Source organism: Rhinolophus ferrumequinum, chromosome 3, assembly GCF_004115265.2.
Source record: "Rhinolophus ferrumequinum isolate MPI-CBG mRhiFer1 chromosome 3, mRhiFer1_v1.p, whole genome shotgun sequence".
Lineage (NCBI taxonomy): Eukaryota > Metazoa > Chordata > Mammalia > Chiroptera > Rhinolophidae > Rhinolophus > Rhinolophus ferrumequinum.
In genome coordinates, this window is record NC_046286.1 from 8746878 (window position 1) to 8766189 (window position 19312).

The 19312-nt window shown below is 37.2% G+C and overlaps 1 protein-coding gene across 1 annotated transcript in view; it reads left to right on the forward strand.

Moving 5' to 3' along the window:
* Positions 1–19312, forward strand: part of DNAH8 (dynein axonemal heavy chain 8) — a 335302-nt gene that overhangs the window by 168987 nt on the left and 147003 nt on the right. The window contains 7 exon segments of the mRNA XM_033102419.1: positions 3205–3347; positions 3829–3963; positions 4809–4931; positions 9357–9570; positions 12496–12605; positions 16735–16898; positions 18243–18435. Of these exon segments, the coding sequence (XP_032958310.1) occupies positions 3205–3347; positions 3829–3963; positions 4809–4931; positions 9357–9570; positions 12496–12605; positions 16735–16898; positions 18243–18435 (1082 nt within the window).

The following is a 19312-nucleotide window of genomic DNA, read 5'->3' on the forward strand; positions in this document are numbered from 1 at the left end:
AGTGGGAGGTATAACAATACCTGACTTCAAATTATACTACAAGGCTACAGTAATCAAAACAGCATGGTACTGGCATAAAAACAGACACATAGATCAATGGAACAGAATAGAGAGTCCAGAAATAAATCCACGCCTATATGGCCATTTAATCTACGACAATGGAAGCAAGAATGTACGATGGAGTAATGACAGTCTATTCAATAAATGGTGCTGGGAAACCTGGACAGACACATGCAAAAAAATGAAGTTGGACCACCTCCTTACACCCTATACAAAAATAAATTCAAAATGGCTTAAAGACTTAAATGTAAGATCTGAAACCATAAAATACCTAGAAGAAAATATAGGAAGAAACTTCTCAGACATTACCCGGAGTAAGATTTTTACTGATATATACCCTTGCTCGAGGGAACTAAGAGTAAAAATAAACATGTGGGATTATATCAAACTAAAAAGTTTTTTCACAGCAAAGGAAACCATCAATAAAACAAGAAGGGATCCTACTGAATGGGAAAAGATATTTGCCAATGATATATCTGATAAGGGATTAATATCACAAATCTATGAAAAACTCACTCAACTCCAAAAAAACAAACGATCCAATTAAAAAATGGGCAGAGGACTTGAAGAGACATTTTTCTAAAAAGGACATACAGATGGCAAACAGACATATGAAGAAATGCTCAACCTCACTAACCATCAGAGAAATGCAAATAAAAACCACAATGAGATACCTCCTCACCCCAGTCAAAATGGCTATCATCAATAAATCAACAAACAACAAGTGCTGGCGCGGATGTGGAGAAAAGGGAACGCTTGTGCACTGTTGGTGGGATTGCAGATTGGTGCAGCCACTATGGAAAACAGTATGGAGGTATCTCAAAAATCTGAAAATGGAACTACCCTATGATCCAGTAATTCCACTTCTAGGTATCTATCCGGAGAAATCCAAAACTTCAATTCAAAAATCTTTATGCACTCCTATGTTTATTGCAGCACTATACACAATAGCTAAGACATGGAAACAACCAAAATGCCCATCGGTAGATGACTGGATTAAGAAACTGTGGTACATTTATACAATGGAGTATTATGCAGCCATAAAGAAGAAAGAAATCTTACCATTTGCAACAACATGGATGGATCTAGAGAACATTATGTTAAGCGAAATAAGTCAGACAGAGAAAGATAAGTACCATATGATCTCACTTATTTGCGGAATCTAAAGAAAAGAATAAGTGAATGAACTAATCAGAAACAGTTTTGGAGACAAAGAGGAAAAACTGAGGGTTGCTAGATGGGCGGGAGGGGTGGGGGGTGGGGGGGAGGATGAGGGGATTGGAGGGCAGTCGGTGACCACAGGATGGCCACGGGTTTGAAAATTAATCTGGGGAACGTAATTTGGTGGTTACCAGAAGGTAAAGGGGTTGGGGGGTGGGGGATGATGGTGAGGGGGATCAAATGTATGGTGATGGAAGGGGAGCTGACTCTGGGTGGTGAACACACAGTGTGATTTATGGATGATGTGATACAGAATTGCACACCTGAAATCTATGTAATTTTACTAACAATTGTCACCCCAATAAATTAAAAAAATAAAAATTAAAAAAAAAAAAGAAAAAAAAATTTAAATCTTTCGCTATTTAAGTCGCTGTTAAGAAAATAAAAAGTCCAGCCACAGAATGGGAAGAAATGTTTGAAAATATATGTATATATATCTGATAAATGAATTTTATCCAGAATACATAAAGAACTCTTGCAGTTCAATAATAACAAATAGGCAGCCAATCAAAAAAAATTTAAATGGATAATAAATTTAAATAGGTGCTTCACCAAAGAAGATTTATGAATGGTGAAAACAGCCCATGAAAAGATACACAATGTCATTGATCTTCAGGGAAATGCAAATTAAAACCACAGACCACAGGATGGCCACGGGGTTTGAAAATTAATCTGGGGAACGTAATTTGGTGGTTACCAGAGCGTAAGGGGGTTGGGGGTGGGGGATGAGGGTGAGGGGGATCAAATGTATGGTGATGGAAGGGGAGCTGACTCTGGGTGGTGAACACACAGTGTGATTTATGGATGATGTGATACAGAATTGCACAACTGAAATCTATGTAATTATACTAACAATTGTCACCCCAATAAATTAAAAATAAATTAAAAAAAAAAAAAACCACATGGGGATATTTAGCCACTAGAATGGCTAAAATTTAAAAAGATTAATAATACCAAATATTTCAAGGATGTGAAACAACTGCAACTCTCATATGCTACACAGTGGTACAGCTACTTTGGAAAACAGTTTGGCAGCTTCTTAAAAGTTAAACATGCACTTATATGACTTGATTATTTTACAAGGAAACTTGATATTGGATTGATTCTTGCAATGATGAATATTGCAATGATGAATATTGAATTCTTGCAATGATGAATACAGTCTGTGTACAAGGCAATTTTTTTTTTGGTACAATCCCAAATCATAGCATAATCTTTTTGAAGACATTTAAAATGGCAGTTAAACTCAACAGTGAAATAACAGCAATGCAAGTAACTCAATTTAAATGGCAACAATATGAATAGCTCTGACTAGGTTTGCCTAGCCAACAGTGATTGTAAGGCATCTTTCAAGAGATGCCAAAATGTAAATAAAGTTTTTTATCACATTGATGAAATGTGATAAGAATTATTATTATAACAATAATACCAATCAGTAAATTAGTAGTTACTGTAAGTCAGAATCTGGGGACTCTATGACACTGTTTTCGGGCCAAATTTGTTTTTCCTGTTTCTCATGGCGAACATCCTTGGTCCAGTAATCAGTAATCCCTCTTTTGGTCTTTTCCATCCTTTCAGTTGATGTGGTTTCCTACTAGATACTAAACATGCCATTGGTTTTACTACTAGCTGATTCTGATTTAATCTCAGGCCAGATCTCTCTAGATGAATGATTTAGTAATTAAAAAACCTTGTAAAGAGGCAAAACAAATTTAATTATCAAATGCCACATGTATTAGATAAGCAGATATTAGATTAGATATTAGAGAAGAGATTAGATAAGCAGATATGTTAATATGTTTTAGGAAAGTGTTTAAAATGTTTACATGATTCTGTTTATTGTTTATAGCACTTGTCTTTTTGTGTTCTGATTACTTCTGAGGAATGCAGTTTTATTAAGATCAGTTTTTACTTATTGTATAGGTGATTGGGACCACTGGAATAAGAAACTTCAGCCATATTTTTATCCAACTGACAGTATTCCAGAATATGCATCAATTTTGGTTCCAAATGTTGACAATATTAGAACAAGTTTTTTGATAGACACCATTGCAAAACAAAATAAAGTAAGTTTGATAGTTTCTTGGATGATCATAAAACATGGAAGAAACACATCCTTTTCCACACACAACAGATAGAAAAATTAAATTCCAGCACAATGGGATGGAGGTAGTGTCATCTGAGAGAAACATGTTTGGGAAATGAACCCCAGGTCCCAGGATATGCTTCTAACTCGGTATCCTCCGAACTGCTGACTCCCAGCTTGCTAAGGAAAGTGGGTGTCTGCTTGCTTACAAAATCCTTCCAAACTCCCGTGGGCACGTGAATATTCACTCATATTTTCTTCCAGCACTTTTATAGTATACATTTAACATTTAAATCTTTAATTCAATTAGGATTTACATTGATGTAGGTGTAATTCTAAAAAGTCTTTAAAAATGAGTTGCATTAATTTATAGAATAAAAGAATGGCTACTAGAACCATAAGATATTTAAAACTAAACATGTTGTAGAACACCTATCAACATGATTATCCTGTGATTGCAGGCTGTTTTGCTCATAGGAGAGCAGGGAACTGCAAAAACTGTAATGGTTAAGGCCTATTTGAAAAAATATGATCCTGAAGTACACTTATCCAAAAGTCTAAACTTTTCATCTGCCACGGAACCAATGATGTTTCAGGTAAAACCCATCATTTGCTGTAGTATTCCACATATTAAATATTTTAAGTGGTGGTTACATTAAAATGTATATGCATACAAAACACTGAGCTATATCTATATAGATAGATATGTCAGAAGAAATGGTGTTGCAGTTGGCATTCAGCTATTTAACCTTCCTAAGGCAGAGATTAAAGCCAAGTCCAAATAGCATATTTTGATTAATAGCCTAAAATTTATTAATAGCCTAAAATTTGGATTACTAGCCAAATATTGAGGCTGAAGCTGAATTTTTTAGTGTATCTCTTTTAACATAAATTAATGATTAATATTCCAATAACTTATTTTTTAAATTCACAATGTATATTTTAATAATGGCATTTATGCATATTAAATAAGTAAATTATATTTTACTCTGGAAAACATACTCATAATTTTTAGAAATATGGATTTAAATTTTTTTCATTTTTTAATTAGTTTCAGGTATACAAAACAATGTAATAGTTAGACATTTATACCCCTAACAAAGTGATAACCTCCCTCCCCCAATCTACTACCCTTTGACATCGTACATAGCTGTTACAATTCCATTGACTCTATTCCCTATGCTATACTCCACTTCCTGTGAATATATATATATATATATATATATATATATATATATATAAATAAATAAATTACAGTTGACATTCAGTATTATTCAGCTTCAGCTTCAGATGTACAACACGATGGTCAGGCATCTACACCGTCCATGAAGTGATCTCCCTAATAAGACAAGTGCCCATCTGACACCCTACGAAATCTTTACAACATTATTGACTTGGATTGAAATTTAATGCATAAGACAAATCATTTTTTTGTCTCCAGAGAACAATTGAAAGCTATGTGGATAAGCGAATGGGAAGCACATACGGGCCACCAGGAGGAAGAAAAATGACTGTATTTGTTGATGATATTAATATGCCAGTCATTAATGAATGGGGAGATCAGGTATGCTATTTAATTGGTATTCTTAGTTATATATAAAAATTTTAATAGCCTTCATCTTACTAAGCCTAGTAAAAATTCTGTCTTTTTTTAAAATTAAATTTATTGGGGTGACATTGGTTAATAAAATTACATAGGTTTCAAGTGTACAATTCTATAATACATCATCTATATATCACATTGTTGCAGTCATATCAGACCCTTAGATAACAGCCCCTCTTCCCCTGAAGATTTCAGTTCCGGAACCACTCTCTCCAGCACTGTCCCGGTCACCAGGCCAGTTTCACAGGAACTCGCACTTCAAAGCGTTCTGCATGTGGTTTAATGCTCTGCTGTTGCCTTCTGGAAATTCTTAATAATTTTGTAAAAGGAGCCTTGCATTTTCATTTTGCCCTGTGCCATGCAAATTATGCAGCCTGTTTTCATAATTCTTGGTGATGCCAATACCTGCTAACGTGATCTTGGCCTCTCAGTTCCTTGACCTTTCCTCCTCCAATGATGGTGTCTTCCACCCTGTCTGAATGACTCATTCTTGCAGTCATATCCTGCACTTTTTTCATTATTGATGTGACTCCTTCATTATCTCAACTTCAAGCATTTTATTCTCTGATTACCATGTCTACTCTTTGTAGCTTATTCCCTCTGCTGTCCAGACTCCAGATGGAGCTACTATTTATTTTTCCTTCCATCACTTTCTCTCATTTCCTCGCTTCTTTTTCCAGCTGGAATTCTATGATTGATCCATCATTATAATCACTGTAGCATACACCTTCTCATCATCTGCCTAAACCATATTAAAGTCTTGTTAAAACTTTCTGTCTACTCTCCATCCACATGACCTATGCGGCTAAATTGACTGGAGAAAAGCACACAATCCTGGTTTCATTTTAAAATCAGGATCATGGACCTCAGCTGAGCTCTTCATGCTGCCCAATCACTGCGTGTCTCATGTTTATGTCTTTGTCTTGTACTGCGTATCCATTCAGGCTTCTGCTCTGGGAGATGACAGTTTCATACTTGCTTCTTTTCCCCAGACCTCCATCACCTCCATTTCCTTGCCCTCAGCTGAGCATAGATGTGTTGCAGCTTTCTTCCTATTTCTCTGAGGAAATGGATATTTTTCCTTTTGTTTGTTTACTACCTATATACTGTACTCAATTTCTACGTTCTAATGGTGACTCTAGACAGTACATTCTGCATGCACAGATCATCAAAAATAAAGATAAACAAACCCTTTATTCCCATTTTGTATATCCCATGACCTTTGAACATGTCAATTTCCTTTATCTTTCTCCTGACTTATCATGTTATTGTTGACTTGTATTTTAAGTCTATATCTCTCTTTTTAAAAAGATTTCCCATGAGGCATTATGTTTACTCTTTTGTATATTCACTCTTCATTTGCATTACCCACATTATTTACCACTTTCTTTGCTCTTCATTTATTCTTGCATCTCAGACCTTCCTTGTGGTATCATGTCCCTTCTGCTTTTAGAACTTCCTTTAGAGCAGGTCTTTCAATGACTAATTCTTAGTTTTTGTTTGTCTGCAAGTGTCTTTATTCCATCTTTATTTGAAAGACATTGCTGCTGAATGTAAAAATCTAAGTTGGCAGTTATTTTCTTTCATCACATTGAATATATTCCTGTCTTCTGTTTTCCTTGTTGCTATTGAGAAGTCAGCAACCACATAAGCATTGCACCTCTGAAGTTAATCTGCCTTTTTTCACTTGCTTCTTCTAAGACTTTCTCTTTACGTTACATATATATGTGTATATATATATATATATATATATATATATATATATATATATATATTTTAATGATGTTCCTTGGTGTATATTTATTTGTATTTATTTGCTTGAGATTCACTGGGACTTGTAACTGTGGTTTGGGTGTCTTTCATCAATTCTAGAAAATTCCAGTCTTTATCTCTTCTGTCTCATTTTATTCCCTTATCTCAGACTCTATCCAAATGTATATTAGACTTTCTTCTATGCCCTCTATGTGTCTGTAGTTCTCTTGTATACATCCCAAACTTTTCTCTCTTCAGTGCTTATGTTCTAGATTATTTCCCCCTCTGCCTTCCATTTCACTAATTTTATCCTCTTTTTTTAGTCTAATCTACTGTCAAATTATTCATTGAGTTTTAATTCTAGTTACTATTTGATTCTTTTCAAATATGTTGTCATTTTTTATAATTTCCTATTCCCTACATATATTTTCAAATTTGTTGTTTGTTTCTTTAAATATGTTGAGCCCAGTTGTTTTAATTTCTGTGTCTGTTAATTCCAGCATGTGAAGTCTATGTGGGTCTGTTTCTGTTTTCTATGGTTTTAATAGTTCTTGTTCAGATTCAAGCTGTCTTGTTTTCTGTATGTATCTTTGACTGATTGCTAGGTCATTGCCCTTGAAAAATTATCAGTGGCTATTTCTTAAAGCCTAGGAGGATATATCCTCATTCAGATAGGCTTTGAAGTTATTTTTGTTTTGTTTTTTGGGGGTTTTTTTTGTTTGTTTGTTTTTGCCAGATCCTTCAGAGTTTATTTAATCAGGATCATCTCAAAGCACGGTTAACATTCGGAAGTCTCTGGCCCGCTTAGGCTATGTGTTATACCCAGGGTGCATACCTGAGCAAGTGTCATTCTGAGGCCATAACCTCCCAAGAAAGGCCTCCTTTTCCTTTTTTCTTTCCACTTTCCTCTCCCATTCAGCAGAGTTCCAAGCCAGATAGACCTCTCAGCTGTTCCAGTAAGGTGAAGAAAGTGGAGGCATAATCAGATATCATCTATGCACTCTGAAGAGCTCCTGAATTTCAGGCTCATTTATCCAATTAGGGATGTCTAGTTGGATCCCAAACTTAACATGTCAAAGTCAAATTCCTGTTACTCCCTAAACTTGCTCCTCCAGCAGTGTTCTCCATCTCAAGAAATAGCAACTGCACATTCATTCTGTCAGGAAATCACGTTGGCTCTATCTTCAAACTACATCCAAGATTTGACCCTACTTATCACCTCCATTGCTAATGCCTGTGCAAACCAGCATCTCTCTTCTTGATCACTACAAATGCTTTCTCATTACCTCCCTGGTTCCCTTGCCCCCTTAATCTATTCTCAGGTCAGCAACCAATGAAAACATGAGTGATCCCGGGACACACTCCTCTGCTCAGAATCCTCCCAGACTTGTAGAATATAAATGCCAAAATCCTTAACGTGACCCAAAGACCCTACCCTGTTTGATCTCACCTTCTCATGACTGTTCCAGCCACATTTACTGAGCCTTGTTTACACTGGGTATGATGTTTACTCAGCACCTCTGCATTTGCTGTTTACTCCACCTGGAATACTCTTCCCCTAGATATATAAATGGTTTCCTTTCTCACCTCCTTCAAGTCTTTGCTTATATGTCATGTGAGGTGAAGCCTCCCCTGCTCCCTCTATTCAGTTGTACCCCTGAGCACTGCCTGTGTCCTTTCTCTGCTTTATTTTTTCCAAAAAGCTTATAATGTACCATTTTATGTATATGCATACATGCATACAAACATACATGTGTACATTTTGTCTCCTACCACCAGAATGTGTGCTCTTGAAGACAGGGATTTTTGTCTATGCTAGAACAGAGCCGGACACACAATAGTCATTCATTAAATGTTTGTTGAATGAAAGACTGCCTTATTTGAGGTGTTTGTGTGACATACACTTGGTGCCCAATAGGAATTTGGACATACAGGTGTGGAACTTAGAAGGGAATTTGAAGCTAGGGTTACAGAGTTGAGATTTCTTAGGGTGTAGGGTTGAGATGGCATCTCCTGAAATAGTGAGAAGAGTAAAGGAAGGAAGGAACCCTGTAGAACAGTTACGTGTGAGGGACGGGTGGTGAAAGCGTGACTTGGGAAGCTATCCAGAATGAACCTGGAAAGAACTGAGTCTCTGAAACCAAGAGAGGAAAAATTTTCAATAAGAAGAGAGTTTTAGAAATGTTAGAGGCTGCATAAAAGATAAAATGAGGACCTAAAACCAAAAACCAAACATTCAGTAATATAATAGTGAGAGTTCAGGAGTAAAACCATCCCACATTCGGATTTAAAGTATTTTGAAGTGTTGAATTTTGAGTGTGAAAGCATTTGTAGTAAAACTTGTAACTCTGAGTACTGTTGTAATTGTACCAAATATTCCATAAATTCACTTATCTAAATTTATTTGAAAATTAGTTCTATCAAGTGATAAAGAGTACTTTGGACTTGCCGCACACATTTAACATATGGCTTAGACTTCATGGGTGGCACCATTTAAGATGATCATTGACATTCACAAACACTTCATTGAGAAGAGCTGAGTATTTTCTTCTAACTCATCTGTACTATTTTGTAGGAGCCATGGAGGAATACGATAGTGATATGTTACTAAAATATTGCTGTATAACATTTCAGATCACTAACGAGATTGTACGACAAATGATGGAAATGGAAGGAATGTACAGCCTGGACAAGCCCGGAGACTTCACCACTATTGTGGATGTACAGCTCATAGCAGCAATGATCCACCCTGGAGGTGGTCGAAATGATATTCCACAACGTTTGAAACGACAGTTTACTGTGTTTAATTGCACATTGCCTTCAAATGCTTCAATAGACAAAATTTTTGGTATGACTATTCTAGGTGTTTAATTTTTTTATTGCATTACGTAGTGGTCATAAGCCATGAAAAATCTTATTTACGAGATAAAAAAGGCTCTGTCTAAAGTAGGGATTAAGTATTTGCAATAGAGAACTAAATACCATAAAAGAGGGACTACATAACAAGAAGACACGTTGAGAGCTTAATTTGAGACTCAGGAATATTTAGAAATAGTCTTGTTGAAGGTCAGCTTTAAAGGTGAGCAAACCTTTGTGTTTTGGTTTTCTTGGCATGAATTAATCAGAAATGTGGGCTATTAAATGATAGTACATCGACCATAGGTGAACAGTATAATATGCTAAGTCAACTGTAGCACTTTGATATATTAATGAAAATGAAATTTTTGATGCCAAAGTCAGGCTCACATAAACTGTACCATCAAAAATTATGTTCGTGAAGACTGACAAGAGAAACTGACCCATGCAGATGTGGACATTAGTTATCTGACAGCAAGTACTATAGATCAGAAGGGAGAAGGTAGACTTTCAATAGGTGGTGCTGGGGTATTTAGTAATTTTTATAGGGAAATAATTGAAATTGGACTCGGACCTCATGCCAAACACAAAATCAATATTGATGGATTAAAGACCTAAATAGGGAAAGCAACGCTTATAAATGTTTGGCAGGAAAATATCTTTTGTGTAGAAGAAAACTTCTTAAATGAGACTCAGAAAGCATAAGCCATAAAGGAAAAAAATGATAATTGACTAGATTAAAATTAAGAACTTCTGTTTATCTAAAAAGTAACATTAGTAGAGTGAAAAACCAAGCTCCAGGGGGGAATAAATTTTCAACACATATAGCAAAACAAAAAAATGTAGTAGTCTGAATATTTAAAGAAGTTTTATGAATCAATCAGAGAAAAGCAAATAACCTAATATAAAAATGGGCAAAAAACAGACACTTTTGCAAGAGGTAATCAAATGGCCAATAAACAAATGTCAAAATGATAAGTATTAATATTCAGGAAAATGCAAATTTAAAACACCAAGGAAATACTATATTATACCCACTAGATTTGCAAAAATGAAAAATTCTGACAAAATCAGGCATTGGTGAGAATGTGAAGCAACTGTGACTCTCATCCCTGCTGGTGTGTGTGTCAGTTGCTGCCAGCCCTTTTTGCGTAATGACTGGACATTATTACTGGTAAAGCAGAATGTGTACCCCCACAGCAATTCCACTTCTAGTTATATACCAACTTGTCCTCTTTTCCCTTTCCAACCCAGGGGTCATGTAGATAGTCTCCTATATTTTCTTCTAAACGTCGGATAGTTTTGTCTTCCATATGTAAGTCTTTGATCCACCTGTAGCTGATTTTGCATATGTGCGCCAGAAGACTTATACAAGAATGTTTGTAGAACAATGTTCATTAGCGCAAAAACCTTGAAATAACCCAAATATTTATTGACGATAAAATAGGATAAATAAATGGTGGCATAGGCTAAAGCGTAATGCTATGCAGCAGTGAATATGAACACACACCCCTACATGCTTCAACATGGATGAAGCCCAGAAATACCGTGTTGAGCGCAAGAAGCAAGTCACAGAGGAATGTATGAGTCCATTAAATGAAATCTCAAAAATTATGGTTAACAAAAGGTTAAAGTTCAGAAATGTAAGTGGCAGAGAAAAGCGAGTTACCGATTCTCACCAAGTCAGAGTAATGGTTACTTCTGGAGGAAGGAAGGGCTCGGGGACAGGGCTAGACAAACGTGTACTGGGGCCACGCTGCGTTTCTCAATCCTTGTCTATACGTGGGTGATTGCTTATTTGTTAAACTATTTATATACTCTTGTATATGATTAATGTTGAAAATTACATATGGAGACAAACCAGAAACTGAGGCTCAGAGAAGAGAAATAACTACCCAATCAAGGCCGTTTAGCCAGTGCATGGTAGACGTGTGCTGCTAATCCTGTTTTCTGATTCCAGATCCCATGCTTCTTATATTACACATTTGTCCCACAGGAAGTTGGAGATCTAGAATTATAGGATTTCGGGAAGCAAAAGGGCCTTACAGGCATCTAGCACAACAAGCTATAACTGGAGGACAATTTCATGTTCCCTCAAGGCCACTCTTCTTTGATCTATGTGAATGAAGCCCAGTTCTTTAGCTGCTCCACCCTTCATAAACCTGCTCTGCATCTCTGAGAAGATACTCATATTCATATTCTCCTGAAAATACCATGCTCAGAACTCAACACAGTCTCACTGGAGCGAAGTAGAGTAAATCTGTTTTTGTAGTCTAAAACCAAACACATATTGAGACTTTAAGAATAGTCTATAAACCTATAACTCAGTCCTTCCTGAGGGTGATTATGTCAGCCTTTCACAGTTCTGGAGGTGTCCAAGGAACCAATAGCTGACCAGCCCCACTAGAGTGTTGACTGGCTGCAGGTCAGGGGATGTGGGTGTGGATTCCAATTCTATCAACAACCACCCCACGTGACCTTGAACAACTTGCTTCACCTGTCTGGACCTGGTCTCCTTATCTGTAAGATGAGGACGTAGTCTCTAAGTCTTTTTCAGCTCAGGTACACGTCCGGGTGAGTGCTGTCCTACAGGCCATGGAGCCAGGCGACCTGGGTTCAAATCTCAGATTCACCCACACACAAGCTGTGTGACCTTGGGCAAATAACTCGTATTAAAATGGGAATAATAATAATAATAAAATAGCTCAGATTCTTTCTCATAAGACACTGGAGGATTCAATGAGCTAACACTGCATACTTAGCTTTATAGGCCCCACTGCTCACAGTCTTAGCTGATTCCTTAAGAGAAATTCCTAATGTCACCTTTGTCAGCTTTGCAATGATTTATTTACAGGGATAAACATTCACTTTATAGTCATTTAGTAAGCTTGTACCTTCAATCTTGTTTATTTTTCAGGAGTCATTGGCTGTGGATACTTTGACCCTTGCAGACGGTTCAAACCTGAAATATGTGAGATGATTTCAAATTTAGTTTCAGCAGGCAGAGTGCTGTGGCAGTGGACTAAGGTACAGAATCACCTGTTGTCAATAATAAAAAAAAAAAGGCAACTATTCAGCCTAGTCCTCCCTTGAGGCTCATGAAATTATCGTCACATTATCTGTGGTATTGCTTTTTAGGAAAAGACGAATTAGGTGCCCAAATAGATTTATGACACTTTTTCCTTCCAGGGAGCAAATATTCTGACTGATTGGTGCTTTCCTTATGTATGACGTATTATTATAAACCAAACAAGACATCCAAGATAAAGTAAAATTTTGATACAATGAGAACACTGCTTTTCCACTTGTTACTCTGATTTGTAATTCTTTGTATGTCTGTCTCTCCCCAGCCAACACTAAACTGTGTTAGACACAAATGTTTACTGACTGAATGAATACTTGGAGTTCCAGAGATTCTTAGATACCCAAGTTTAATTGTGTATTTCTTGAAGGTGGAGATGGAGTTAGTAAATGGATGGAAGTGTGCTTAAAGTAGGCTGGATTTTAATACACAAGTCAGTACCCTAAGTAAAGCTCAGCAGACCAGACAGCTTAAGGCAGACTCATGAAAAAGCACTGAAGTGTAGGTCTGAGATAAAAAACAAAGTTGATGTATTTGCCCAAAAATGCCAGAAGAGGTACAGATTCGTTGTCATAGTTCACTATACATTTATTAGGCCTATTATACACATCTGGGCAGAAGCTCATGTTGTGGGGAAACCTGGAGTGGGCCAGCCTTTCAGATTCCTGGGTAGACTGGCAGAATTCTAGATACAGAATTTATCAGAAGAGGAATGGAGTGTTTCTTATGAAATGCTCTTCCACGCAGCCCCGCCACAGTTCCTTGTATAAGGCCCACTCCTTGTCAACACAGGGTCTCTGCACATGCTGTTCTACCTCTCTTAAAGAAACCCCAAAATGAGCGGCGAGGTCTGTGTGTCTGAGATGCTTTTCTGTGGTAAGAGTCATCTGTTTTCAAGTGGGGCTATTGTTCAGTTTAATGTGCCTTTGGACGTATTTTTCTGAAAAGCTTTGGCCTTCCTAGTATCTTTCTGTCAAAGCTTCCTTTGTTATGTGCATATTTACTGGCTCCACTTTCTTACCTCTTTAACCCATTTTGCCCAAGCTTTCATTTCCATAGCTCTCAGCAAGGTCACCAAAGGCCTCAGTCTTGCCAAATCCAAAGGTCAGTTTCTTCTTCCTCTTACTTGACTTTTTAATAATATTTGACATAGACGACCCCTCTGAACACTTGCTTTACTGGACTCAGAGGGGCTGCAGCCGCTTGGTTTTCTTTCTATCTCATTGGCTACCTTCTCTAAGCCCCTTCTTCTCCCTCCTCTAAATACTGCACTCTACCTGATCTGGATGCTGGGACTTCTCTGTCTCCATCCTTTACCCAGGTAGTCTCATCCAGCTTCAAGGTTCAAACACCATCTCTGTGCTGGTGACTTCAAAAGTCCTCCATCCCAGGCCTCTCTGCTTGGCCCCAGACACATTGCTAACTGCTTAGTAGACATCACTGTTTTGATGTCTAATAACCATCTCAGTTAACATGTCCAAACAGAACTCTTTTTGGTTTTTTATTGGGGAGGGGGAACAGTGTGTATTTCCAGGACTTTTTATTGGGGAACAGTGTGTTTTTCCCAGGACCCATCAGCTCCAAGTCAAGTTGTTGTCCTTCAGTCTTAGTTGTGGAGGGCGCAGCGCAGCTCCAAGTCCAGTCGCTGTTTTTTCCAATCTAGTTGTAGGGGGCGCAGCCCACCCTCCCATGTGGGGGTCAAACTGGCAACCTTGCTAAGAGCACACCTTCTAACCAATGAGCAACTGGCCGGCCCCAAATAGAACTCTTAATTGTCCTTAAATATGATCCTTTCTCAGACTTTTGCATCTTAGTTAACAGTAACAACAATTATCCTGCTTCTCAGGCAGAAAAACTGGGCGTCATCCTTGGTTTGTCTTTTACATCCCCTGTATCCAGTCCATCAGCAAGTCTCTGTAACTTTCAAAATATGTCCCAAAGCTGAGTCCTTAGTGCCATCTCACTGCGATCCTTGATAGGTGCTTGCATCACCTACCCTCATGCAGTGACTTCCTAACCAATCTCTGTGCTTTCTTTTTGTCCTCCCTATAGTCTGTTTTTCACATAGTCCAAAAATGCTTTTTAAAACAAGTAAATCAGAGGTCATTACTCCTTAAAACCACCAGTAGGTTCCCAATGCCTTACTCTGACCTATGAACTTCAGCCTGAGCTGGCCCCTGCTTACCCCTCTTCTCTTCCATCGGTCTGCTCCAGCTATGCTGCTCTTCTCATGCTGTTGCTTGAAAACCCCAAGTTTTTCCTGCCTCTGAGCCATCATACTTCATTTGACTAATTCTCATCATTCTCACCTTCAGAGGTGCTCTCCTGGGTTATTTTCTCTAAAATAACTTCCACAGCGCCATCTCAGGCATTATTTGTCTCCTGACCCTAGTTTATTTTTTTCTAGCCCTGACTTTTATTGTTGTTATTTGTCTGTATGTTTATTTATCAATATATTTGTTTCCTATTTATCCTCAGGCTCTGCAACTAGAATGGAAGCTCCCTGATGACACCAGGTTTCACTGTCCTATTTAGCTATCTTCCTAAGGGTGGCGGGAGGTGCTGAAAAATAGTCATTGAAACATAAATGAATTTTCCTTCTATCCCCACCCCCAAATAAGCAGCCTTCTTTATATTTTTTCTTCAAATTGCCTATCTTCACAAAGCACTCTTTTAATCCACTCACTTTGTATATCACTTCACCTTTATATTACTTTACATAGTCTTAAAGCAGAAGCAGGTGAGAAAAGAAAAAACTTGACAAAAATTAAAGGGAAATATTAGAAGAGTAGGAAAGAAGCAGGGTTAATAAATGAGAAGAGAGAAAGAAAGGAATTTCATTCTGTTTAATGATTGCTTCAGTTACCAATGGCTCCGATCATAACTGTAGCAAAGAAGAAAAAGCGATATTCACAAAGCCTTGTCCCTTTATTTTTTGCATATTTGTAATATAAGTGTATGTTTTACATTTTGGTGAATAGAAAGAACATTTTAGCTTGGCATGGAAATGAGCAAAGAGAGAAATCACACTCCTCTTCATTCCTTCTCCATTGCTACCTGCTGTTTTAACTTCCACTGTGAATTAGCCTGTAAAAATTACTCTACAGACTCAATAGGGTACTATTTCAATATAGAAAGGGCATATTCCATGAATTGGTACTAAAGAAAGCATTTGTTTTCCTGAATTAATCATGTGGAGAGTCTGCTTTGTATCTCCAGAATTATCACTGTTTCACTTTCAAAAACAATGCTAATGACATCAATAACAATCTTTATTCGTGGCCAGCCATGCTTTCCTCACTTAGTACACCTCAAGTTTATCCCCACCTGGAATCTCTCTGTACAAGAATGTGTCTTCGTTATAGCTTTGCCTGTCTGAATTCTAGAAGTTGGTAGAAATAGTAAGTAAATTAGTCTTCAAACCAACAAAGGCAACCCAAGAAAACCACCTAATAATTAGCAGCTTCATTTCAGACTTACCTGTCAATTTACTATAGATATACAGATACACGAAAGCATGTTGACTGAGTTTGGATCCCCTCAGTGAAATCTAGATTATAATATATAAATATATTTGTGGGAACCAAGCATATTAAGGACGTTATCAAAGCAATCTTTGCATTCAGAAGTGAATATTCGTTGTTTCTAACTGTGTGACAACGAGCTCACTTTCATTTTTTTGTTGATATATTTCCATATAACACTAATAAGGTTAATAATGATTAGGAATGCTTATTCCCAAAGCTCACATATTTTTTAAGAACTCAAGGGAAAGTGACTTGTTCAAATCCAACTAATTGTGGTAGAACAGGGGTTGGAATCCATATCGGGTGCATTATACTTGAATCCACCCTATTCAAGGGCTTACGGTCTTTTAAATTCTATGTTGGTTTATGATGTGTGCTTTTTTGCTGTTAGTGCTGTGACAAATATATAAACTTAATCTTGGTTTATTTCCTCAGCCTAATTTATTTAAATAAGATTTGTGAAATAAGATAGTTCTAAAAGCAGTTCCACTTTTAGTTTTATCTGAAAAGCAAATTGAGAGTATCACTTTTTTTTTTTCATCTCTAGATGAAGATGCTCCCAACTCCTTCTAAGTTTCATTACATTTTCAATCTTCGAGATCTTTCCAGAATTTGGCAAGGAATGTTAACCATAAAAGCCGAGGAGTGTGATTCAATCTCTGTTCTCCTGTCACTTTTCAAACATGAGTGCAACAGAGTAATTGCAGACAGGTATATATTACCGCTTGAGTTTAATGTACTGTATAGGAACTTTATCCTACTAGGTTAATTCCTGCATTACTTACTCAAATCAGTATAGTAAGGAATAGTGTCCTAATTTGCACTGGTGCTCCTGAAGCATCAGTGTTCTTTCCCACCTGCTGGCCGTCTTAAAAAAAGAAATGCTTTGCCAATTTACTTGAGTATTATTTCAACAGGACATCTTTTGAAATCACCACATTATCAGAGAGTTGATAACACGCAGAGGCAAATTTTACTTATGTACATTTTCTAAAAAAATTGGGCTCTGTGTAGGTTTTCCATGGTGAAAACTGGTACATCAACTCAGTCATCTTTCTGAGCCTGTTTCCTCCTCTATAAAATCTGAATGGTAATGCCGGTCTACAGAGTTGTAAAGGGCCGAGCACAATGTCTCACACATGGGTGGTAACTGTCAAATGTTAGTCCCTTTCTTCCTGTCCTTCCCCCAATATTGTAAATCTGAACAGGAGCTTTGTGCACTGTATGCCCATAAACCCAGAAAGAGGATGCTCACCCCTTCCTCTGACTGTCACTTCTACACACCTATTGTAAATTGTAGGGACCTTTGACCTCACCTAAATGACTGATCTGTATTACTCAAGAAAAAATATTTACAACACTTGTTAAGACAGAAAAGCACTCAGTCTTTATGCAGGACTATCATGATAGGTATAGTCCTGCAATGGAGGTGTGTAGTAGGGAAGAGAGATTGGGCCCAACTCCTAAAGAAATAAGGGAAAAAGTGGGAATTTATAGCCAAGGAAAAAAGCGGGGGGGGGGCAGTTGGTGGATAGAAAATTACTAAAGAGGAAACATCAGAGGTACAGGGAGATTCTTGCTAATCCTATTCGGTAATAGGATTCTTGCTGAAAGCAAGCCAGGTGATCAACTATTATCCAGGGGGGGATGATGGAGAATGAGGAATTTGGTCAGATAAGGAGGGTGATCAGATACTGGGGGAGGAGAATTCTGGCTACATGAACTTGACAGGATTCCTGCTAAAATTGGGTGATGCAGAAAAGGACATGAAAGTCCAAAAGTCGAGACCTAATTGGGAAGAGGATTCAGAGGAGCCTCAGTTTGGTCAAGAAGAGACTCTTTGTCAGTATTTTCTATAAGTAAGACTATCAATGTTATAGCTTTTTAGGATGGGGTTATGTCCTTCTTGTCAGAAGGCGGAATATTGTTTTTCTGTTTGGAGGTGATGGAGGTACAGGATGGGGGCTGAAAGGAGGTGGAGGGAGGTTGAAACCATGTTCAGTTAGAAAAGTTGACTTCGTATTTTGCATTTTTACTTCTGTATGTTTCTTTCAGATTTATAACTCATGAAGATGAGCAGTGGTTTAATGTACAACTTATTCACGCAATTGAAGAAAATACTAGCTCAGATATGACGTCATATATTCTTCCTGAACCATACTTTGTAGATTTTCTCCGTGAAATACCTGAACCAACTGGTGATGAACCTGAAGACACTGTATTTGAAATACCCAAACTCTATGAATTGGTATTTATCCTCACCTTTAAAAAAGAGGTTTTTTTTGATCACTCACCTAACAATATTTCTCCCTGTACCAGAATCTCACTATGGAGTTGCCATAACTTTTACATAGTTATGTGTTGTGATTTGTGTCATCATATACCAAGTAAAATATTTCTTTCAATAACATTTAGCAGCAACTCCATTAAAGTCAGGTGCAAGACAGGTATGCTTGATAGTGCCATTATTCAATATTACTTTGAAAGTTCTAGAAACTGCAACAAAATGACAAAAAGAAAATCCATGTATACACCTGAAACTAAAATAATATTGAATGTCAACTGTACTTGAAAAATAAAGAAATTAAAAATAAAGAGTAATAAAAATAAATGTAATTATCAGATAGATAAAAACAAAAAGATTATTGTTGCAGATGATATTATGATCTCTTAATATAATCCAAGAAGACTTAAAATCACTTGCAAGTACTAAGAATTCAGTAAGATGACCAAGTGTGATATAAATATAAAACTCAATAACTATCCTCTACAGCAGAGGTTGGCAAACTATAGCCAATGGACCAAATCCAGCCACTGTCTGTTTTTTGTTAAATTTGTGAGCTTAGAAGGGTTTTTGCATTTTTAAGTGGGTAGAAAAAAAAATGAAGAGTAATATTGTGTGACATGTGAAAATTACATGGAATTCAAATCTCAGAGTTCAGAGTTGAACCAAAGTCTTACAACTAAGAACATACAGAAGAAGCCACTTCAAGACTGGTACAAGGGTCAGAGACACAGAATGGACTGGTTCCCCACTGATGTGTGACCATTAAAAATCAGCTGCAGAAGTCCCTCCCGGAGGAATGAGGGGTCCCAGCCCTCCACTGGGTTCCCCAGTCCAGGGT